At 41.6% G+C, this 21933-nt stretch overlaps 1 protein-coding gene across 2 annotated transcripts in view; it reads left to right on the forward strand.

Moving 5' to 3' along the window:
- IMPG1 (interphotoreceptor matrix proteoglycan 1) overlaps positions 1–21933 on the forward strand; it is a 147184-nt gene that overhangs the window by 111642 nt on the left and 13609 nt on the right. For both annotated transcript variants that reach the window (XM_023219279.1, XM_023219278.2), the window contains 2 exons: positions 3873–4405; positions 7470–7689. In XM_023219279.1, the coding sequence (XP_023075047.1) occupies positions 3873–4405; positions 7470–7689 (753 nt within the window). The remainder of the gene's footprint in view (positions 1–3872; positions 4406–7469; positions 7690–21933) is intronic.

The raw sequence follows: 21933 nt of genomic DNA on the forward strand, positions 1-21933 counted from the left end.
CAAATGGAAAAACATTCCATTCTCATGGATAGGAAGAATCAATACCATGAAAATGGCCATACTGCCCAAAGTAATTTGTAGATTAAATGCTATCCCCATCAAGCTACCACTGACCTTCTTCACAGAATTAGAAAAAAACTACTTTAAATTTCATATGGAACCGAAGAAGAGCCTGTATGGCCAAGACAATCCTAAACAAAAAGAACGAAGCTGGAAGCATCATGCTACCTGACTTCAAACTATACTACAAGCCTACAGTAACAAAAACAGCATGGTACTGGTACCAAAACAGATATATAGACCAATGGAACAGAACAGAGGCCTCAGAAATAATGCCACACATCTACAACCCTCTGATCTTTGACAAACTTGACAAAAGCAAGCAATGGGGAAACGATTCCTTGTTTAATAAATGCTGTTGGGAAAACTGGCTAGCCATATGCAGAAAACTGAAACCGGACTCCTTTCTTATACCTTATACAAAAATTAACACACGATGGATTACAGACTTAAGTGTAAGAACTAAAACGATAAAAACCCTAGAAGAAAACCTAGGCAATGCCATTCAGGACATAGGCATGGGCAAAGACTTCATGACTAAACTACCAAAAGCAATTGCAGCAAAAGCCAAAATTGACAAATGGGATCTAATTAAACTAAGGAGCTTCTGCACAGCAAAAGAAACTATCAGCAGAGTGAACAGGCAACCTATAGAATGGGAAAAATTTTTGGCAATCTATCCACCTGAAAAAGGACTAATATCAAGAATCTACAAATAAATTAAACATATTTACAAGGAAGAAACAAACAGCCCCATCAAAAAGTGGGCAAAGGATGTGAACAGACACTTCTCAAAAGGAGACATTTATGCGGCCAACAAACATGTGAAAAAAAGTTCATCATCACTGGTCATTAGAAAAATGCAAATCAAAACCACAGTGAGATACCATCTCATGCCAGTTAGAACGATGATCAATAAAAAGTCAGGAAACAACAGACGCTGGAGAGGATGTGGAGAAATAGAAACGCTTTTACACTATTGATGGGAGTGTAAATTAGTTCAACATTGTGGAAGACAGTTTGGCAGTTCCTCAAGGATCTAGAATCAGAAATGCCATTTGACCCAGCAATCCCATTACTGGGTATATACCTAAAGGATTATAAATTATTCTACTGTAAAGACATATGCACACGTATGTTTATTGTGGCAATGTTCACAATAGCAAAGATTTGGAACCAACCGAAATGCCCATCAGTGATAGACTGGGTAAAGAAAATGTGGCACATATGTACCATGGAATACTATGCAGCCATAACAAAGGATGAGTTCATGTCCTTTGTAGGGACATGGATGAAGCTGGAAATCATCATTCTCAGCAAACTAACACAAGAACAGAAAACCAAACACCACATGTTCTCACTCATAAGTGGGAGATGAACAATGAGAACACATGGACACAGGGATGGGAACATCACACACCAGGGCCTGTCACGGGGTAGGGGGTTAGGGGAGGGGTACCATTAGGAGAAATACCTAACGTAGATGACGTGTTGATGGGTGCAGCAAACCACCATGGCACGTGAATACCTATGTAACACACCTACATGTTCTGCACATGTATCCTCAAACTTAAAGTATTAAAAAAAAAAAAAAAAAAGATGTCGCAAAGGGAAATGGCCAGAAATTTATTTTTGTTGGTTGATGACATAATGCAGAAACCTATTTTAAGCAGGTTAAAGTCTATGTAGTAAGAAAGATGTGAGTAATGAAATGCTGGCAAAAGAGCAAAATGCAGACATCTATCTTTGTGCTTCTTGCCAACTCTTACCACCTGCAGGAGCAGAGATCACATCATAGGAACACAGATTCAAATGCATTTCCCATGGCACAAAAAAAAGTCCAATCAAATCCTTTCAATTTATCATCCCAGATCTGTTTGTGGGTATCTTAGTCAACTCAGACTTCCATAATGAAATATCATAGACTGGGTGTCTTAAACAATAGAAATTTATTTCTCACGGTTCTGATGACCAGGAAATGGCAGATCAGCATGTTTGCAGATTTTATTCCTGACAAGGGCTCTCCTCCTAGTTTAGAGTTTGTTACTTTCTTGCTATATTCTCACATGGCAGAAAGAGAGATCATCTCTCTTGCGTCTCTTCTTACAAGACCACTAATTCCATTCATAAGGACTCCACTCTCATGACCTAATTACCTCCCAAAGATCCAAGTCCAAATATCATCACACTGGGGATTGGAGCCTGAACATACAAGTTTTGCATGGACAGAAACATTCAGCCCATAGCAATGGAGATTTTAATAAAACTTTAAGTGTATCTCCAGAGAGATCTTAGATATTAGGTAATATTATTTCTCACAATTGAGTGAATTATGAGTAGATGCACGCAGGTACCCTCCCCAGGTGAGAGAAAAGAGGGTACTTCTCTAAAATCTGGCATAACTCACCAACAGACGAGTTTTATTTTAAGAAAGTAATAAAACTAATATGATTCCAACTTTCAGAGCTGTTCATCACTTGGAGTTTCAGTTTTGGTAATTTCACTGTAGTAAATTAGCTGACTGAGAGCCCAAAGATTATATCTACATCCAGACAGTCCATTTATCATGCTTAGCATTTGGATTTCAATAGAGTTTTCCTGCATATTTGCCAACAGGCCACTGAAGAAATCACAAAAAGCTCCCTGTTTTTTTCACTTAATGTCTTAAATATCATCAGTGGCTCTGGATTTAGGTTTAATGGAATATTTTAATAATTCAACAATCTGTTTATCTGAAAGTTTCCACCACTTTCTTAGTTTAGAAATATTTATTTTCATTTTATACCAAAAAAAGAGATAGACTTTGGTAGTTCAATGTGTACTTACCCAAGATAGCAATGCAAAATGGTGATAGAAATTGTCAGAGTATAATAATGTAACTGTGGCAAAGGTTTTTACTTTGTTTTATTATATTATTATTATTATTATTATTATTATTATTATTATTATTATTATTTTAAGACAGAGTCTCACTCTGTCACCCAGGCTGGAATGCAGTGGCGTGATCATGGCTCACTGCTACCTCTGCCTCCCAAGTTTAAGAGATTCTCAGGCCTCAGCCACCTGAGTAGCTGGAATTACAGGCGTGTACTACTATACCCAGCTAATTGAGAGGTTTTAAATATTAATAAATAGCAAATTTTATGGTCAATGTAACATTCAAATTATATGTTCACCAACACCTTTATACTCCCAGTATCATTTTGCAAATTGACAAGCTATTCAATTAGATTACTCAATTTTGGAAAAGCATAATTTAAAGTGGTAAAAATACCAAAACATCTTTATAGCAACCAAAAAAATCCAACTGCATAAAATGCAGGCTTGCATTATTGGAAAGTGAATAAAATTTCTGGGCCAAAACTGCACACCTAGTTGTCTGGGAGTTCTATATGGGGATGAGGGATCTAAATCTGTTCCAATGCCAGCGGCAGTTTGGCACCAATTGGTGACTCAGTCAGTTTCTACTACTTGGTTCCCAGATATATCATGTCTGGCTAGGCAGTAATTCCAGAAATTCTAGTTAACTGGCGCTCTTTTAGTCTCATATATCAAGAACTGCTGGGCCTGAATAAAATGGGTGCAAGGATCCACTGTTTGTCTCCCTAGGCTGGGACATAGGGCTGCCTGCCCTTTCTGTTCCAATTTCTCTTCTTTTAAAAAAATGACTATTGAAATGATCTATGCAAATGCTATGTATTTTCTTAAGTTAAGCTTAATTTTGAATTTTCTTTTTTTCACTTTCTATTCTTTGGGGAATACTTGGACGTAATGAAATTGATTTCAATAACAAAATTGTACTTCCTCCACAGACATTTCTTGGTCTCCACCCACTATGGCCTCTACCTCCCTGTCAGAAACTCCACCTTTCTTTACGGCATCAAGTATCATCTCTCTGACTGATCAAGGCACCACAGATATAATGGCCATTGACCAGACAGTGCTAGTACCAGGGCTCACTATCCCCACCAGTGATTATTCTGCAATCAGCCAACTGACTCTGGGAATTTCACATCCACCTGCATCTTCAGATGACAGCAGGTCAAGTGCAGGTGGCGAAGATATGGTCAGAGACCTAGATGAAATGGATCTGTCTGAGACTCCTGCCCCATCTGAGGTAGCAGAACTCAGCGAATATGTTTCTGTCCCGGATCGTTTCTTGGAGGATACCACTCCTGTCTCAGCTTTACAGTATATCACCACTAGTTCTATGACCATTGCCCCCAAGGGCCGAGAGCTGGTAGTGTTCTTCAGTCTGCGTGTTGCTAACATGGCCTTCTCCAACGACCTGTTCAACAAGAGCTCTCTGGAGTACCGAGCTCTGGAGCAACAATTCACACAGCTGGTGAGTGGGCACTGCTCACGATTCTCAATTCTGTGTCTCTTCTTTCCTTGTTGTTGTTATTTTATAATATAATCGTTAGCTGTCTTGAGCAATGAGGGTTAGTAGAAACAAATCGCTAAAACAGCTGTTGCTGAAGACATTCAACTAGAATTTTGAGATGAATTTGGATCCAGTTGGGGAATTGAGTTCTGTGATAGACAAACGAGAAGACACCGCCACCCAACCTTGTGGGAATAAATTTATTCTTAAACTCTCTTCATTATAATTCTTCCTAACTTAGTTAATCCAGGAATAATACATAATACTCAAGCACTGAATGTGGAATCTAAAAAAAAGTGAGAGTGAACATTTTCTAAATTGTATCAATCTCATGGAAGGGTACAAAGCTAGAATTGTCCAGCACAGATGAGGCTGAGAGTTCAGGAGTAAGGGTTCCTTTCTTAGTTCCCCTCAAGTTCTTGTTAACCTAAAAAATGACTAAATGGCTTATCATCCCTAGTCCCTAATAAAGAAAGTGAAAAGATAATTATTATGACATATATCTTTGAAAATAAGATACTCCCAAACTCACATGATTATTTTGTTTCTACATGTACAATGAGAAATACATATACCATAAGAAATGTTGAACTATGTAATATCTCTACACATTCATGGCTAATTAAAATAAATTATACAATGCATATCACACAGATTGCAGAATGTCTGACAATAGTAAAAAAATTGTATGCTTCACATAAGTTAAATCATTACACAGACTAAAATCTACATGAAACCCAATTTCTCAAATGAACATTTACTTTAAAGTAAGATTTTATCTGTGCCATCTCCCCACCCCACACCATTTATAATGAGGTAAGTAGATATTGGGAAACTCTCAGGGAACAGAGTCCCAGTGAACCTGTTACAGAAAAGGGTCCTAATCCAGACCCCAAGAAAGGGTTCTTGGATCTCGCGCAAGAAAGAATTCAGGGCAAGTCCGCAGTACAAAATGAAAGCAAGTTTGTTAAGAAAGTAAAGGAATAAAAAAATGGCTACTCCACAGACAGAGCAGCCCCGAGGGCTGCTGGTTGCCCATTTTTATGGTCATTTCTTGATGCTATGCTAAACAAAGGGTGGATTATTCATGCCTCCCCTTTTTAGATCATATAGTGTAACTTCCTGACATTGCCATGGCATTTGTAAACTGTCATGGTGCTGATGAGAGTGCAGTAGTGACCAGAGGTCACTCTCGTGGCCATGTTGGTTTTGGTAGGATTTAGCCAGCTTCTTTACTGCAACCTGTTTTATCAGCAAGGTCTTTATGACCTGTGTCTTGTGCTGACCTCCTCTCTCATGCTGTGACTTGAAATGCCTTAACTGTCTGGGAATGCAGCCCAGCGGGTTTCAGCCTCATTTTACCCAGCTCCTATTCAAGATGGAGTTGTTCTGGTTCACATGCCTCTGACAAACTAACCGTGGTATGTTAATTAGGGTTCATGCTAAGCTGCCATAATGAAGAGGTAAAGATATAGTGACTTCCATTCAATACAAGTTTATTTCTCTTTCACTTGATGGGTAGGACAGCTTTGCTCTACGATGTCATTCAGGCACCCACACTTCCTCCATCTTATAGCTCTGCCAACCCCACAGGCATTTCCTCATTCACATGGCCAAAGCTGGGTCATTGGTACATCCCTGTTTCCACTTGTGAGAAGCAGAGAGGAAGCTGAGGGAAAGCAATTTTCTCCTAAGCAAAAGACACCAAAGTTGCCCACATCATATTAGTGGGAACTAGTCACATGGCCATCCTTGCCACAAGGGAGGCTGGAAAATGTGCTCTCTGGATCAGCAGCCTCTTTCTATGGAAAAGAGGAAAATGGATTTGGGAGAAGCAGCACCCAGCTATCTGCACACTAGGTGAAGACAGGGAATCTCTTCCCCAGGCCAAAGCAATGCTAAGACACCAAGAATGAGGCTAGTCAAAGTAAGTAGGTGACATCAGGAGACAGTAGCTTGAAAAGGGAAGCTCCACAGTTTGTTTAAAATTTCATTTTACTCACACAAAAACCTTATGAGGAAAGTACTAGAATGTGGGGCTGGGTCAGAGTCAAAATTTTAGTGGGGTGGGGATAAGGGCAAACAGAAATCAGGTCTGGGTCACGCCTAGGAGGTTGACACTTGCATCTCTGTGCTGTCTGGGTTCATAGTACAATTCATGAAAGAGGGGGCTCACTTTCAGAGCCAAGGACAAGGTAGACATCACTGAGTTTCAAACATTTCTGAAAAATGATCTCTAGGACGGCTGTGGCTCCCAGGAGGCAGACGTGGGACTCTGAAACACAATGCCATGGGGCATACTGTTGAGATTATGATAGTTTGGAAAGGGCTCGCTAGGGGATCACTTTTTGTTCTTCCTCACAACTCAGATAAGGGCACTGAGGTACAACACAGTGGTCACAGGGCTTGATGAAGGTCAGCAGCTAGTTAGGGACAGTTCTGGAACTGGCACCCAAGTCTCGTAACTGCCAGTTTCCTGCTGTTTCCACTGCCCCACATTTGTGTTGGCCAGGAACCGTATACTGCGTGGAGAGACATGCTGATGTTTAAGCTGATGCTTATTTTAATAGGCCATTTCAAATTGGATGCATCCAAATAGATGTCCCATTTACATAGACATTGGTCAGTCTATGTAATAGACTGAACTCCTGGGCTCAGTTTGGAACATGTCTTTATTTACTTGGTTTTTTTCTTTCTTTTAATAACTGAACTTGGCATTCCTGCTTTGCTAATAGCATTGGCTCGGGTTTTTAAAAATCATCTGTTCTCACAATTCACCATGAAAAAAATCACAGCCATCCATCTCAATACATAGACAGAAAGGTGGAAATATGGAACATAATCACTGCAAATCAACCAGTAAGTAGTGGTGTTCTGCTCTCACATTAAATCCAAAAACAAAAATCAAAACAATAAAAAGGAACTAAAATATATGCCTCAGTTAATGAAAAGTGAGTGTAAGTGGAATTAGCAGCAGCTGAGCACTTGTAACACAGTTAAGAGTAAACTATCTTTTATTTTGCAGCTGGTTCCGTTTCTACGATCCAATCTTACAGGATTTAAGCAACTTGAAATACTTAACTTCAGAAACGGGAGTGTGATTGTGAATAGCAAAATGAAGTTTGCTAAGTCGGTGCCGTATAACCTCACCAAGGCCGTGCATGGAGTCTTGGAGGATTTTCGTTCTGCTGCAGCCCAGCAACTCCATCTGGAAATAGACAGCTACTCCCTCAACATTGAACCAGGTAAGAGAATCCAACCCAGAAAGTGAAGGAGATGTTTTGTTCATGTTGTTTTATTTTGTTCTGTTTTTAAGCATATATTTCAACCTTTAGGCCACAAAAATCAAACTGAAATGACACCAGATAAAACAACCTTTTGGACGCTGTGGAGCACATCATTAGAAAGGTAGAGTCCAAAGAGACGCAAGTTAACATTTTCCTGTATCAAAAAGCAATGAACAAGCACACCTCTTGTTGCACAATCTGAGGGCTTTAATTTTGAGTTTAAACAGAGCAAAACTTTTGCTGTGTTTAAGGGATTTTTTTTAATGTAGCCCACAGCCAAGCTAATTTACATTCTGCTAGAAGTCAGAAGCACTTTCTCAGTGCTCTGCAACAACTTCGGGGCTTCCTACCTAAGCAGTCTTTCAATCACAGTTCACTATCAGAATAGCTACTTCAACACGTAATTCAGGATCAGAGACAGCATTCTAAGTGTGGGGAAAAGAAAGAGATCAGCTTGTTACCGTGTCTATATAGAAGGAAGTAGACATAAGAGACTCCATTTAGTTCTGTATTTGAGATGCTGTTAATCTGTGACCCTACCCCCAACTTTGTCCTTGCAAGAGACATGTGCGAAGGTGATTTAAGGTTAAAAGGATATTGGGCTGTGCAGGATGTGTCTTTGTTAAACAAGTACCTGAAAGAAGCTTGACGGTTAAAAATCCTGCCCCTCCCTGAGATTGGAACATCTCCGGGTAATACCCATTGTGTGTCTTGTTTACTGAGTAAGGAGAAAACACATTTAGGAATAAGGTGGGACTTGCTGGAGCAATACTGCTAAAAGGTTTATGGAGATGTCGCATATACATCTCAAGGCACAGCATTTTCCTTTAAACTTATTCATGTTACAAGGATTTGTTCATATGTCTTACTGCCGATTTCCTCCCTACAATAATCCTATTGTCCAGCCACTCCCTTATCCTTTTAATGATAAAGATAATTCTCAATAAATACTAAGGGAACTCAGAGGCCTGTGCCAGTGTGGGTCCTCTGAAAACACAGCACTGGTCCCCTGGGTCTCGCTTTTCTTTCTCTATACTTTGTCTCTGTGTATTATTTCCTTTTCTCAAGTCTCTCGTCCCACCTAACGAGAAGCACCCACAGGTGTGGAGGGGCAGGCCACCCCTTCACTAAGGAAAGAAAAATAATTATTAGATAGAAATTCTAACTTGGAGAAAGTCACTGCCATCACCAAAAAAAAAAAAAGAAGAAGAAAAGTTTGCATTTTGGTTGTATACTACAGATCAGCTTCCATGTGAAGATTAAAGCAAAGAGTTAGACAAGGAGAAAACTTTTAAAGACATGGGAGCTTAGCCCAAAGTCACATAAGAGAAAGCAAACATTTGCTCTGATAATAAAGCAAAGTGTGTGCACCATTGTAACCAGCTGTGACCAAACTGGGAACTGTTTTTACCATTAGTTTCAAAATTCTGTTTTCTAACCAATTGAAAGAAGTCCTTTATTCCCTGGAGTGCAAGGCAGGGAGGGCTCCCGATTTCTGCCAGAGCTACCTCCCAGTCAAATTCAAAACAAAGCTTCCTAATTGGCTATGAATTAGTGGAGTGAATCTTTAACACCCTCTCTGGCTCTCTGTGGACTAACAATGAAAGCAGAAGGAAGAGGCCTTGGGCAAAATGCAAACCAAAAAGGCTCAGTGGGAGATATTTATATTTGATAGAGCAGGGCTTTGAGCAACTTTAAGCAAATTGCCTCAGTACCTTAGTAAACAGGATCCTTAAAAAGTCAGATCGCCTCTAGGCACTAAGCCTGGGAGCACTTACCTCCAAACAGGAGCAGCTAAGTAAGCCCTGTGGATCCCCTAAGAAATCAAACACCTCCTAAATGCAAGTAAGACACTGCCTCTTCCCCGGAAAACTACTTCAGAACTGAGAAGGAACCAGGGGTCTTTGCCAGTTAGGATCAGGAGGCTAATTTCTTCAACCAATTGATTAAGCTAGCAGGAAGTATATGGGGAGAACTTGGAAAGCACTGAAGAAGTCATAGCACAATCCCCTGCCTTCCTTCCTCCCTCAGGGAGCTGACAGCTTACTTAGGGACCCATCCACCAGCACAAGAAGGTCAACGTCAGGAGCCAAGTTGAGGCAAGGGAGAACCCAGGTGTGCGGCTGTGGGGAGCAGCTTCTCAATGTAGATGCCACTTAAGTAGTGCCTTAGAAAGAGGGTGGGAAGCTGTTAGTGCACTGCCAGGGTGTATAAGGGACACTGTTGATATTGGAAGCAAGCACAGCATAGTAATGGTCTTGGGGATCCCCAGCCCTAAATGTGAATCTTGTGTGCTAACTGCAGCACTCAATTTCTGCAAATGGAAAATGGAGAAATTTTGGGCAGGTGTGGTGGCTCACACCCATAATCCCAGCACTTTGGGAGGCCAAGGCAGATGGATCACTTGAGGTCAGGAGTTCGAGATCAGCCTGGCCAAAATGGCAAAACCCTGTCTCTACTAAAAATACAAAAATTAGCCTGGCATGGTGGTGGGTGCCTGTAGTCCCAGCTACTCGGGAGGCTGATGCAGGAGAATCCCCTGAACCCAGAAGGCGGAGGTTGCAGTGAGCTGAGATTGCCCCCACTGCACTCCAGCCTGGGCAACAGAGCGAGACTCCTCTCAAAAAACAAAAGAAACAAAAAAAAAAAGTAAAGAAAAGAAAATGGAGATAGTAACATTATGAGGACTAACTGAAAGAAACTTACAATACTTAGCATAGCATTTGACAAATTGTAGTTACTTAATAAACATTAGTAGTTACTATTGCAACATTGTCATAATTAACTTGACTATCAATTTGTTACCTGCATAAGGTACCAGCGAAAACAATAAAAAGTAGCATGACAAGGTATTTGTGGAGGGGGTGGAACTGAAATTATTTTCACTAATTTCTTGTGAATAGTTCTGCTATGCAGCTTTTCTTCCAAGAAGCCAAAGGTGGTAAGCATGAGATGGTGCTAACCTCAGTTTCACTCCCTGCAGAGTCATATTTATGCTGAGCTACCTAAGAATGCCTCCAGCCTACCCAGTGAACTATGGCATACATGCCCAATTCTTATTTTTAGTGGTGGAAAAGTAGGGGAAAGCCAGTGCCTGCTGGACAACCTGGGAAGTTACTTGCTTGCTTTCCAGAGGTAGCTCAACCCTGAGCCTGCACCAACTCAAATACTTTTGAAGAAATTAACATGTAAAGCCAGGAGAAGCAGTGAATCCGAATAAAAACTATTGAATGATTGAATGACCACTCACGGTAACTACAAGGAAGATACTTTGCAGAAGCCACTGAATGTTATACTAAGCACCTCAGTGAACTTATAGTTCATACTCTATTCCTTACCAGATACCTGGAGAGTGACAAAATCTAAATTTTATATATATTGAAAATATATAAAATAATAAATCTATGCAAAAGATCTGCCAAAAATTGACTGTGTTGCACCAGTTAGGACATAGTGATGCTTGTCTTAATTGATGCTTAGAATATCATTAAGCATCAGCCAAATGGTGATGGTTCAATCAAAGCACTTGGGGACAGCAGAATTAGAAAGTCAAACATGGATTTTATAAAGTTAAAAATCATCAATGAACTGTGTGGGTTCATCTACGTAAATCCAAATGGGTAAATCCAATATCCAAAATGGTTCCTGATTATACTACACTATGCATAGCTAGAAGCCACTGTGGTAAACTGCCCTCAAAGGTTTTCCTTCCAGTCAACAGTGAGTGGAAGGAGGAAGGTACCAGCAGGCAGGGAGGAGTGGGCAAGGAATAGAGAGGGGCACAGGGAATAGGCACTGACTCTGTGGGCTCCTTCATACACAGCTGGGGATTCTGGTTTAGATATTTCACCAAAGGCGAAGGCTGGGTTCACCCATGTAATCAGGAAGTTGGCGCTGGACTGATGATCAGGACACTGACCATCTTCTACATGCTTAATTCAGAACAGCATTCATCCACCACCACACAACATGTTAATGCACGAAAATCCATCCCTGTCCAAAGGAATTTGCACTGCAGTAGAAAAGGGACATCTTAGAACTACGCTGGGATCAAAACTACATCTTTTTCATTCCAACAGACTTTTTAAGGACAAGTTTCTTTTGTGCCAGACTTCCTGTAAATTCCTGTGGGTCTGGACATCAGTAAGGGATGGTCCCATAATGAAGAGAGCACTGAGTTTTCTTTAAGTCTCATTTTGTTAAGCCTGAACAGAAGAGAGAAAGTAGGAGTAGAAATAAATGAAAAGAACTCTAGTCCCTCCAGGCTGGTCAGTGAGACGGTCTTCGATGGCCGGGAATAGCAAGGACTAAGCAGCCAGCTGCAGTCACTAAGGTCCAGGGCTGGGGAGACAGAATACCAGCTGTCTTAGTCTGTTTGTATTGCTATGAAGGAATACCTGAGGCTGGCTAATTTGTAAAGAAAAGAGTTGGGCACTTTGGGAGGCCGAGACGGGCGGATCACGAGGTCAGGAGATCGAGACCATCCTGGCTAATACGGTGAAACCCCGTCTCTAATAGAAAATACAAAAAACTAGCCGGGCGACGAGGCGGGCGCCTGTAGTCCCAGCTACTCGGGAGGCTGAGACAGGAGAATGGCGTGAACCCGGGAGGCGGAGCTTGCAGTGAGCTGAGATCCGGCCACTGCACTCCAGCCTGGGCGGCAGAGCAAGACTCCGTCTCAAAAAAAAAAAAAAAGAAGAGTTGGCTCATCTTTCCGCAGGCGCCAGCATCTGTTTCTGGTGAGGGCCTGAGGCTGTCTGAGGCTGTTTCCACTCATGGCAAAAGGCAAAGGGGAGCCAGCATGTGCAGAGATCGCACGGTAAGAGAGGAAGCCGAGGAGAGTGTGATGCCAGGCTCTTTTTGCTGGTGGGAGCTCACAGAGTGAGAACTCACTCACCCCTCCTTCCCAGGGAGGACATCAATCTACTCACGTCATGAGGGATCTGCCCCTGTGACCCAAACGCCTCCCATTAGGCCCACACTTCCAGCACTGGAGAGCAGATTTTTAATACGAGATTCAGAGGGGACCACTAACCATGCAGGGCACACAGCAGTGCGAGCTCCCATTGGAGGATGAGGCTGCTGAGGAGGAGGAGATAGCGACCCCAAAGCGTGTGGTAGTCAGGTGCACAAACAGATTCACAAACACCACCCTTACTCACACCTCCTTTTTCCATTCAAAGCCTTGTTCCAATCTAGGGAGGAGACAGTACTAAAACCCAAAAATTCTCACCACCATTGCTTTTGAATAGAGTTAATTAACTTCTTAATTCTCTGAATCTGCATAACTTATAAAACTTTGTGAACATGACATTTAAAATACTGTTCTTAAAAAAAGCCTGTACAGTTACAGAAAAGTGTTTCTAGCATCAGTACTCCTATACAATTTTAGTCTGGGGAAATACATACAAAATTATTATAAGAGAAATGCATATCTAAATTTTAAAGGGGAATTTTAAGGGAAAATGTGCAGATGATTTTCAATCATTTTCTTCCTCTGTTTTAAATCTAGCAATATGACAGCTATTTTGCTCCTAGTTTTTCAGTGTGACTGGCTGATCCAGGTTTTCTCCTTTTGGTGGTATATTTGAGTGTAAGCTATCATGGTGACTGACAGGTGAGCTGATTAAAATGTCCCTAATACAACCAACCAGCGCAACCAGCAGATTGTGCTGTTTCTCAGGACCCTGAATCCGGAGTGAAGATAATTACTTCAGATTCCTAGAAAACAAGAACTCAAATTCCAATTTACCCAGCTCTTGGCTCTATTGCTGGTGTGGACTTTTCAGTTATGGAAGACTTGGGCTGATACACAGCAGTGCCCATCCTCCAGCATGTAGTAAGACAGACCCAAGAGACACTGATGCCCAAAATCCCTGATGGTAAGAGGAGGTCACTTAAGCAAATTCAGGAATGGCCCTGATTGAGGTTTTGATCTTTCAAGTATTTACTTGAACTCAACGATGATGGTCCAATCTGCTGAGAAAATTCTTCTTGAAAGAGAATTAAAAAGGAGAAATCTTTAACAAGGAAAAAAGGCAGCTGCTGGAAATTCTGTATGTCAAAAATAAGTACTTAGCTTTGTCTCTAGGAGAGAATCTCAAGAATCTATCCTTGGAAAATAGAGAGGGGATCCTATCATTTCAATGTTTTTCCAGCCAGGACAGTTGAATATAGCAAAACTGCATTACTGTTTTTCTTACCCTTTCACCCTTCCCTGACCACCTTCGTGGTAGACATAGATTAGAGCTAGTGGTCCGCAACACTGAAGGGTAACAAGGTCCTCCCACCTCACGTCCAGAGTCCCCCCAGCCTCCAAAACCGCCAGCCCTACCCATCCCTGCCTCCCCTAACCCTTATCAAAGAATCACCCTCAAAATGTAAAAACCATAATTGTCATAAAGTAGATACTGAGCATATGTCAAAGTCCTATTTAATTTTGAAATAAGAGAATTGGTAGGATGACAAAGCTGGTTTAAAGAGAATATGAAAATTGGAATTTTAGGTAGCCAGAGGACAAAAGAGAATGATGAAATAAGATTGGTAAACATAAAACAGAAACTACAATCATTGCACCATCAATTTTCTAATTTTACAGAGTTGTAAAATGCCTGGACCATAATCCGCAGAAAATAGTGAGTCAAATAAAGTTACTGCTTTCCATGCATCGGCAAACTTTTTCTTAAAAAGCCAAACAGTGAAATTTTAGGCATTGAAAGCCAAAAGGCAAAAATTATATAGGTACTTATGTAACTAATTAAAAGTTAACCATTTAAAAATTTAAAAATCATTCTTAGCTTGCATGTTGTACAAAAGCAGGCAACTTGTCGGACTGGCCCACAGGTGGTCTCTGTTTACTGGGTGGGACTGTTGTATTCTAACATGACATTGAAGGGTCACACAGTCAACTTTTCTCCTTATTTCCAAATATTGAATCATTTTTCTTAAATCATCAACAATTACTCAAGCCTATGCCTCTCTCTGGCCTTTATCTTTGCTGTTACAGAGAAGTTAGACAAGTAAATGATAATGTAATCGTGATTTGGGTGCCTGTTCACTCATACATGCAGTGAACATTTATGGATTATCTGCCGTGAGTCAGACACTATGATAGCCACAAGGACCAAAAGATGAATCGACCCCATCTCTGCCCCCTGCCAAGGAGCTAAATAACTAATGAGAAAAATGGAAGCATATACAAAAAGACGTAATAGAGTCTGTTAAATACAGAATCAGGATGTGAGCAGAAAGAAATCTTAAGAAGTAATGAGGAGAGTGCAATTAATTCTACAGAGGCGAAGGGATATCATGGCAGGCTTCATATACAGACAGTGATATTGAGTTGGGTCTTGCTGTATGATGGCGGTGGGCCCAGGAAGAGAAAGGGGGGTGAGGGACTATTCCAGAAAATGCAGAAGGAAAATGTAGACATTTCTGGGAGTGCCAGGTTTCTTCGGTTGCTCCACAGTGATGACAGCTTTGTTTACAGAACGGGGTGAATGGAGCGAAGGGAGCTCAGATTGGAAGGAAGGGAAAGCCAGGCTGAGCCAGTTCACTTAAAGCCAGGCTGTCTAAAAATGCCTGTCAAATCTATTTGCTTCGACTTTGGGTGTCCTATTTTTCTTTTTCTTTTGTTTCCTATGACTTAATGGTCTTTTAAAATTAAACTTTAATAAAATTTTGGAAAGCTCAAAAAGTTTTCCAAGTAAGTGCTAGACAGTTCTTAAAGTGGTCTCAAGTAAAATAAAAATAAAACAGTTTATCGATAATGATAACGATAAACTGTTTGGAAAAACTTGGGAAAAATGTAAGATAGGTACAAAGGGTGTGCACATATTAATTTGTTTTTAAATTTTAAATGTAATAAATAAGGCAAAAATTAATAAGATCCTTTAAATATTTTTAAAAGACTCCAAAAATATTTGAGAGAAAACCAGTTCTAAGGAAATGGACAAGATAGATTGACTCTAGCCTACAAAGTAGGAGTCTGGAGGCCAAGGGAAAGCCAGGGCTGAAAGTATACATTTGGGGAACTTCAGCTGAAGCCAGAGAACAGATTTTTTAAAATGGCCTGGGGCAATGTGTAGGACAGGAGGAAATGGCCTGGGGCAATGTGTAGGACGGGAGGAAGAGCTTTGAATGGAACTCTGAGTACCCCAACAGGTAATGGGGAAATAGAAAAATTATAGTAAAGAGAGTCAAGAAATAGCGGGAGACAATGTTGCAGAAAGTCGCAAAACAGGAGAGCAGAAGAGAGAGAGGCCCATAATTTTAGCAGCTGTGAGTGAACAGAGTAGAGGGCACTTAAGTGGACAGTTCAAAGGTCATCAGAACGCTTTACAAAAGCAATCTAGTGGAATAGCAAGGGCAGAGAGGCCAGACTTCAATGAGGCTGGAATGAAATGGAAATGAAGAATGTCAACACAGGCTGTCTACCTCTTGTCTTACAACTTAGAGCAAGGTGCCCTCCAATGTTAGGCTCCTACCTTTCCACAGAGACCAGGAGAAAGTTGCTAACTTCCTTGAGGATTACATTTTAAAGGATGGCACCCAGGCCCTGGAGCATAACATTCCTGAGTTGTAAAGGTGGCAAGAGGGTTTTTAAAAGATTTACATCTCAAAGGAACATGGAATTTGCAATTAAAAGTTTTAACTAACTGCTCTAAGAAAAAGGAAGTTGAGAGCCTTGTGGAAAAAGTTTGTCTTAAGTTTAGTGAAAGCTGGGAGTGGTGGCTCATGCCTGTAATCCCAGAACTTTGGGAGGCTGAGGCAGGTGGATTGCTTGAGTCCAGGAATTCAAGACCAGCCTGGGCAACATGATGAAACCCCTGTCTCTACACACACAAAGCAAAAGTTAGCTGGGTTTGATGGCACATGCCTGTAGTCCCAGTTACTCTCATCACTGCACTCCAGTCTAGGTGACAGGGTGAGACCCTGTCTTGGTGGGGGAAAAAAAGTTTAGTGAAGTTGAGGGGAATGTTAAGGCTGCTTGGTCAGAATAGTTTTGTTTGTTTTTTGTTTGTTTGTTTGTTTGTTTGTTTGTTTGTTTGTTTGTTTTGAGTTGGAGTCTGGCTCTGTCATCCAGGCTGGAGTGCAATGGAGCGATCTCAGCTCACTGCAATCTCCACCTCCCAGGTTCCAGTGATTCTCCTGTCTCAGCCTCCTGAGTAGTTGGGATTACAGGGGTGTGTCACCATGCCCGGCTAATTTTTGTATTTTTAGTGGAGACAGGGTTTCACCATGTTGGCCAGTCTGGTCTCAAACTCACGGCCTCAAGTGATCCACCTGCCTCGGCCTCCCAAACTGCTGGGATTACAGGTATGAGCCACCACGTCCGGCCCAGAATAGTATTTCTTGTCTATGCCTCAATTTTATTGTATTTACAGGCAATGCCCAGATAATTTATTTAGTATCATTTGCAAGATTCAGAACAAATTCCAGTTAAGTCTTTCTCTTTTCTTTTGCTTAATGTCAGGGTAGAAAGCAGTTTGTGGTCGCAATGCTGGGAGAGAGATAACATTATTCCACAATCACTTTTGAACTAAGGAGAAGAGAGAATTTGAAAACTCTCATAAGATTTTTAGTTAATATCATTCCACATTCAGATCAGCACGTGAACTCCTGGATGCATCCTCTAAATAAGGATTAGCAATCCGTTAGGCCAAATAACATCTGCAGAGGTGCAGGCATGTAGGAGAAGCGACATGCTGTTCTTAAAGCGTTAGGTGTGCCATTCCCCTTTTGAAAAACCCCTGGATAAATGAATCTGTGATATAAAAAGTATAAACCAGTGTTAGAACTTCCTGTGATTTATCAACTGAAAACCCGAATAAATCACAGCTTGCTCAGTATTCTGCCAGCATCTCCAGCAACTAGAGTCGTCTTTCATTTAGGCTGCTGTGAAAATTCTTCAGAAGCATGTAGGGCTTTTATGCCAGTTAGTTGTGCAGGCTGAAGATTTCAAAAATGCAAAATCACATATAACTTATTCTCTCCTTGAATTCCTAAGAAGCCTCCTCAAAAATGGACAGCCCTCAAGGCTGATAAATGGTAAACATTGAAATTAATTACAGTCTGACAGCCAGGATGCGTTCACGAAAATGTGGATCAACAAGCTTGTTTTCCCTGGAAAAGGCATAATTTGTAAGACCTTTGACAGCTCTGGAAAAATGGCATATGTCACTCATCACAATAATGACAAAGTTACTCTTAACTAATGACAATAATAGTTACTATTGACACAAGTTTTAATCTTAATAAATATGCAAAGTAGATATTATTTTCCCCCACTATACAGTTGCAGAAATTATGTTTCAGAGAAGAATAAGTAATTTGTCTTTTGCTGGTCAAACAATTACCAAACACTGCAGATGGAATTCAAAGCCAGATTTGTGTGCCATCTTCAACTCTACCCTATAACCTCTTTACAAAAAGGAAACTTATAAGCCCTTCTAACTGGGTTACAGAAGCTGTTTATTTAGAAAAAAGTGATAACACACTTCAGTTTAATTAATCCTAAATGAATTCTGTTAGTTTCTACACTTCACCAAATGAAATTTGTCATATTTTGTCATAGTCTTAGAAAAAAAAAAAGTGTTTATTCTCAGAAACAAAAGTCCTGAGTGCCCAAGAGACCCCTTTATATGCACTGCTAAGAGTGTCCCTTCCCAGCTGGAGCAGTCATAGGAATTCTCCTTCCAGGTGATTCTCCTCAGCCTCTCCCCTCTTCATTTGCCCCCTCATCTCCTACGTCCCTGGCCCTGTCTCCTGGGGTCATGCTACTGGCCCTTTGCCTCCTGGGATGCGCAGCACTGCAGATTTTCTGTTTGACACTTGCCTTCACTAGAGGCCCCAACACTGGCTAGACTGCCACATTTCACCTCTCTCCAGGGTTTCAATCTGTGCCCTCATTCCACATTCCAACCACCGCATGGAGCTTCCTTAAGAGGCTCCTGGAGCTCTCTGGCCAACCCATGCAAACCCCTCTACACAAGTCTGGGCCTTAGCCCAGCTACGGAGCCTCCTCCCAGCTCCCCCATTTTCAGAATTCTCCCTCCACCCGCAGATGCTGGGACACTTAGGCCACCACCCTAGCACCAAACCATCCAGAACACCGCTGTTGGCAGATAATAATAATGACTGAAAGCTGAGACAATTCTTCAACCTCACATCCAGGGCAAGATGTGTGTGGGTATTCACATATCCACTCACACAAAAAAGGATTATTGAAAGTCTACTATAAACAGCTGTGGTGGTGGTTCTTGAGAGTGGTGGCGAACTGAAATGGAACCTAAAGTCTATCACATTACTTGCTACTTTCAACCGCAAAGAACTCCTTTTTTTTTTTTTTTTTGGTGTTGTTTTATAATTTAATGAATATCCTTAATGCCTTTTTTAATGGAAGACAGTTGAATTCTCAGATCTGTGTCTGCATTCAACTTTTGTAATACTATAGGTCATGTAATCTCTGACTAAGATGTGATTTGCCTTATTCATGCCCATTGTCTCACAAGTATATCAAGAACTCCTGTTAATTGCACAAATGTGTATTAAGCTCCAAACATGTGCATGGTGCTGTGCTATGTGCTATTTATCATTGAATATTCTCACTCTAACCTACCTTTCAGCAATAAGCCATAAGCCAAACATTTTATAACAATAAAGTAATGAAGCGATCAACAATAACTTAAACATATATATTTTAAGATTTCTTTGAATCGCTGAATTGCATCAGCATTTCTGGAGGTATCATGAGCCACCTCCGTTGGCTGCATGCCGTAGAACATGCAGAATGGGAGATGTATGTTTGTTTGGAGGGATATTAGTGATCACTTAATTTAAACACTCCATTTTATGGAAGAGAAAAGTGAGAGCCAGAGATGCTAACCTATGTTCCCAAGACCACAGATTATTTCTGGGAGCCAGGCCTTCCCCAGTAGGGCCCTCTCCTGAGGCTTCTTCACTGGTAGAAAAGATGAGCAGATCCACTCTCTCTGAACGTACAACTCATCCCACAACCTTCTCAGGATTTGGTGGAAGCTGTGAGGTCCCTGTGTTACATCTCAGATGAACCCTCCGTACAGGGACATATTTATTCAGATTACTAAACGCGAAGACCCAAGCACCATGTGAAAGTGATATTCATGCCTTGAGAAGAGAACTGTCAGACTACCAGGGCCTCATTAAGACTTCCTAGGCTCTAGGCCCTTTGCCTTCATGACTATTAATAAAGAATATTAAAATTATACCTTAACTTCGTGAGCACAAAAATGAATATAATCCAGTATGGGTTGCATTATTATTTTTTTTTTTTTTTCTGATTTTAAGGAAAACGTTTTCGTGGGCTCCTAAAAGCATGGCGGGCCCTCAAGCTGTGCCTCCTGCAGTTTGCTATTGATTGTGATGCGTAAGTTTGCCTTTCTCTGATGCCCCAGGCAAAGGAATGACCCCTTCACCTCCTCGCCACCAACAAAACCATGACCACAAAGCCTTAGTAATAAGTGGGGAAAGGGAGGGCGAGGAGGCCAGCAGGAGCAGCCAGCAAGAGCGAGCGTGCAGCGGGGTTGACTCCCCCACTCCTGCGCCGACGCAACCAAAAGTCTGTCACTTTGTTCAGGCGTGAAGTTTTGTCACGCTGGGCGCCAGGGCGTGGCAGCGCGGGAAGCGTCTGGATTCCAGAGTCTTAGCTCTGCCTTTTTGAAATGGGAAAAGATGATCCAGGAGTTTCCACCACATTACCCCCGCCAGGCAGGCCCGATCTGCCGCTGTAATCACGGAGTAATAATGGCTCTATCAGCGGTCCCCTGGAGCTGCTCCTGCTACCGCGTGAATTCCTTGCAGACCTCGCTTCCCTCCACCAACACGCAAGGCGCAGTGGTTTTTAAGAAGTCAGAAATCAGCTGGGGTGCTTAAAATGTCATTCCCGAAGTCTACTCTTGCTTCTTTTGCTATTGAGCGCCATCTAGCGAGACTTAGGTTTCATCGCATTGAAAAAAAAGTCCACGAAAGAGACCCAGCGGGACCTCAGCCCAGCCAGTCAAGGTGAAGCCTGAATTTTACAGGCAAGCTGAGCTGAAACCTTGCCCTTGGACAGGATCCAATCAAAGGAGATGTATCGCTTTCTGTCCAACAAGTGAGTAAAATGGGACAGCGCAAAAGAAGGAGATGATGATATGATAAATGTTAGGGAGATGAAGGCACTCAGCACACAGCCAGTAGGACAGGCGGCAAGAGCAGGTCAAGGTTGAGGGGCGGAGCCGAAGCGGGGGTGTCTCGGAGGGCACGATCTTGAGTTGGAGAAAAAGGATTGAGACCCTCTGAGGTCTGGCAGACAGGGAAAGCCATTTGCAGGCCTGATAAACATAAGTGCACTTGGGACCAGAAACAAGAGGCTTGAAAAAGAGGCAGTCTTGGACCACCAGGGACCTATGATCTCCATGAATTTATAAACTTTTTGGTGACGAGGACCACGATCGTTTTAACTTTGACTGTAAAATGCCTCAAGGTGTTCCCTGCAGGCAGGGGACATCATTTAAATGCTTTTTGATCACTTGATGGAGAGCTGGGAAACAAACTGTCTCAGTCACCAACTGGGATTGCTTTTCAGTACCTTTGAAATGCACACAGAAGACATTATATAAGTGAATCCAGGGGAGAAACTGTTACATCCAATGCGCTTACACTGGAAATCTCAGAATGATACAAATATTTCCAAGCCCCACATGGCAGCTCACTTATTTCAAGGCACATTCATTGCTGTCATATTTGAACAAGAGGAAAAAAAGTTGGAGCCACTGTAGTATCAGACTGTACTTTCTACAAGCAACACTCTGCCTCATGAAAGGGTGGAGCAAACAGTGGATTTGAGCTTTTGTTTAGTTAGGGGAGCCTTTATTTAAAGGAAAGCATTCATAGAGTCTGATACGTCTACGAGTGAGAATGGCAATGCCAGTGTTGGGGCGGGGGGCCTCTCATTCTTTTTCCCTCATCCCTTATGAGCCCCTTGGAGTCCTGAGGTGTCTCCTGGAAACCCCATATTTGAAAACCTCTAGAATGATTTAAAAAGCCAAACATTGTAAACAGATATGAATGTTAATCTTGGATAATACTTACTAGCCAAAATGGGCTTCCGTTTTCTCACTGATGGAAATGATGTCAGCAATATCCATATGGATTTGAGAGGCTGCTGTGAATATGATTGAA

Source organism: Piliocolobus tephrosceles, chromosome 5 (assembly GCF_002776525.5).
Source record: "Piliocolobus tephrosceles isolate RC106 chromosome 5, ASM277652v3, whole genome shotgun sequence".
NCBI classification, from domain to species: domain Eukaryota; kingdom Metazoa; phylum Chordata; class Mammalia; order Primates; family Cercopithecidae; genus Piliocolobus; species Piliocolobus tephrosceles.